General features: G+C 54.6%; 1 protein-coding gene across 3 annotated transcripts in view; it reads left to right on the plus strand.

Annotated features, from left to right (window-relative positions):
• Positions 1-2067, plus strand: part of LOC122546213 (gastrula zinc finger protein XlCGF8.2DB-like) — a 7706-nt gene extending 5639 nt beyond the window's left edge. For 2 of the 3 annotated variants that reach the window (XM_043685003.1, XM_043685004.1), the window contains one exon: positions 209-2067. In XM_043685003.1, the coding sequence (XP_043540938.1) occupies positions 532-1527 (996 nt within the window). In that variant the 5' untranslated portion in view covers positions 209-531 and the 3' untranslated portion in view covers positions 1528-2067. Of the gene's footprint in view, positions 1-45 lie in introns of those variants that run through there. The other variant, XM_043685005.1, reaches the window with a different exon arrangement.
• Positions 2068-2073: the final 6 nt, after the last annotated feature.

A 2073-nucleotide genomic window follows, 5' to 3' on the forward strand; every position in this document is an offset into this window, starting at 1 on the left:
TTTTCTGCCCCTGTAAGATCCTGAATCAGCATCTTCAGGGGAATTAGTTCGAGCAGAGTGAGAACAGACGGGGAGAGAGAGAGTGGGATGGTGCTTTCAATTTTGTGGAATAACAAAAGAAAAGAATATTCCACAGAAAGTAGAATTCCTTGTTCTGAATTTCTACCCTGCACTGACAATGATGACTTTTGTAATCTCTTTTTAACAGAGTATTGGACGATCTGAAGACAGAAGTTTCAAAATCAACAGATGAAGGGCTCTCCATTGTCTGCAGTCCTCAATTTGACATCAATGTCTGACAGTCACTCACTCCATTGGGACGACAACAATTTTCCAACTATGATTCTGTGAGAAGGAGCAAAGCTTTTTGGTTCCGGTTTGAGTACTCTTCAGCATTAGTGGGACTGGATGAGAGACCCTACTGTTGCAGTGCACTGAGTGTGGAGCCTGAAGCAGTTATACAGCCTGGAAAAAGAAATTCACGGTGGGGAGCGGCTCCACACGCGTTTGTGTGTGGCTGAAGCGTTGGCCATGGAGAAGCCCGAGGAATCCTGCCTCGTAGAGAAACCGTGGAAGTGTGGCGACTGTGGGAAAGGTTTCCATGTCCCGTCTGTCCTGGAGACTCATCGGCGCAGCCACACTGGGGAGAAGCCGTTCTTCTGCTATGTCTGCGGAAAAGGCTTCAGCGATTCCTCCAACCTGCTGACCCACCAGCGAGTCCACACGGGTGAGAGGCCCTTCAGCTGCCCCGATTGCGGGAAGGCTTTTCGTGATTCCTCCGCCCTGCTGACCCACCGGCGGATCCACACAGGGGAGAGGCCCTTCATCTGCCCCGTGTGTGGGAAGGCTTTTCGTGATTCCTCAGCCCTGCTGACCCACCGGCGGGTCCACACGGGGGAGAGGCCCTTCAGCTGCTCAGAGTGTGGGAAGGCCTTCAGTAATTCCTCCAACCTACTGACCCACCTGCAGGTCCACATGGGTGAGAGGCCGTTCAGCTGCCCCCAGTGCAGGAAGGCCTTTACCCAGGCCTCCACCCTGCTGAGGCACGGGCGGATCCACTTGGGGGAGAGGCCGTTCCCCTGCACAGAGTGCGGGAAGGCCTTTAGCAATTCCTCCAACCTACTGACGCACCGGCGAGTCCACACGGGGGAGAGGCCATTCAGCTGCCCCCAGTGCAAGAAGGCCTTTACCCAGGCCTCTGCCCTGCTGAGGCACCGGAGGATCCACATGGGGGAGAGGCCCTTCAGCTGCCCCGAGTGCGGGAAGACCTTTACCCAGGTCTCCACCCTGCTGACCCACCGGCGGATCCACACGGGGGAGAGGCCTTTCAGCTGCTCAGAGTGTGGGGAGGGGTTGTCAGGTGAGCCACCTGCAGAGGCACTAGCGACTCCACTAGGGGGAAGAGGCCCTTCAGGGGCCCCGAGTGCAGGACGGGGTTCACCTGCTCGATTTAAGCTGCTGACCCACCAGTGTCTCCACACCAGGGAGAGGCCGTTCACCTGCTCCTCCCAACTGTGGACGCACTGAAGCGGCGACGGCCGAGTGACATTTATCGACTGGACTGTCAACCCAGTTTTGGGGCTGCTGGGTTCGAATCCGACCGCGGTAGATGGCGGAATTGGAATTTGGTCAGAAACTGGAGTTCAGAATCTAACGATGAAACCATTTTTTGTTGGGGTGGGGGTGGGTGGAGAAAACCCCCATCCGATTCACTCACATCCTTTTTAGGGGAGGAAACTGCCGTTGTGGGAAAGGATTCACTCAGCTGCATTCTTTACCCAGGCTGGCCTACACGTGACTCCAGACCCACAGTAGTGTGGTTGACGCGACACTGCCCATCCAATTTACTTGGAATACAGGATACGGGTTGAAATTACTGAGTGAGGCAATACTTCCCACAGGTTAAGGCTGTACCAAGGATCCAATTACAAAGGGACAACTTGGTGGTGACCAATAGTAAGGAAAGTGTGGTTGTGAGGGAATGTGTGCGCACTTCGGTCTTGAGCTGTTTGAAAAGTAGCTACTTTTTCTCTGCCTTTCTGCTGGGGGGATCTGAAGCTGTAACAAAGCTGG

Source organism: Chiloscyllium plagiosum, unplaced genomic scaffold, assembly GCF_004010195.1.
Source record: "Chiloscyllium plagiosum isolate BGI_BamShark_2017 unplaced genomic scaffold, ASM401019v2 scaf_64917, whole genome shotgun sequence".
NCBI lineage: Eukaryota > Metazoa > Chordata > Chondrichthyes > Orectolobiformes > Hemiscylliidae > Chiloscyllium > Chiloscyllium plagiosum.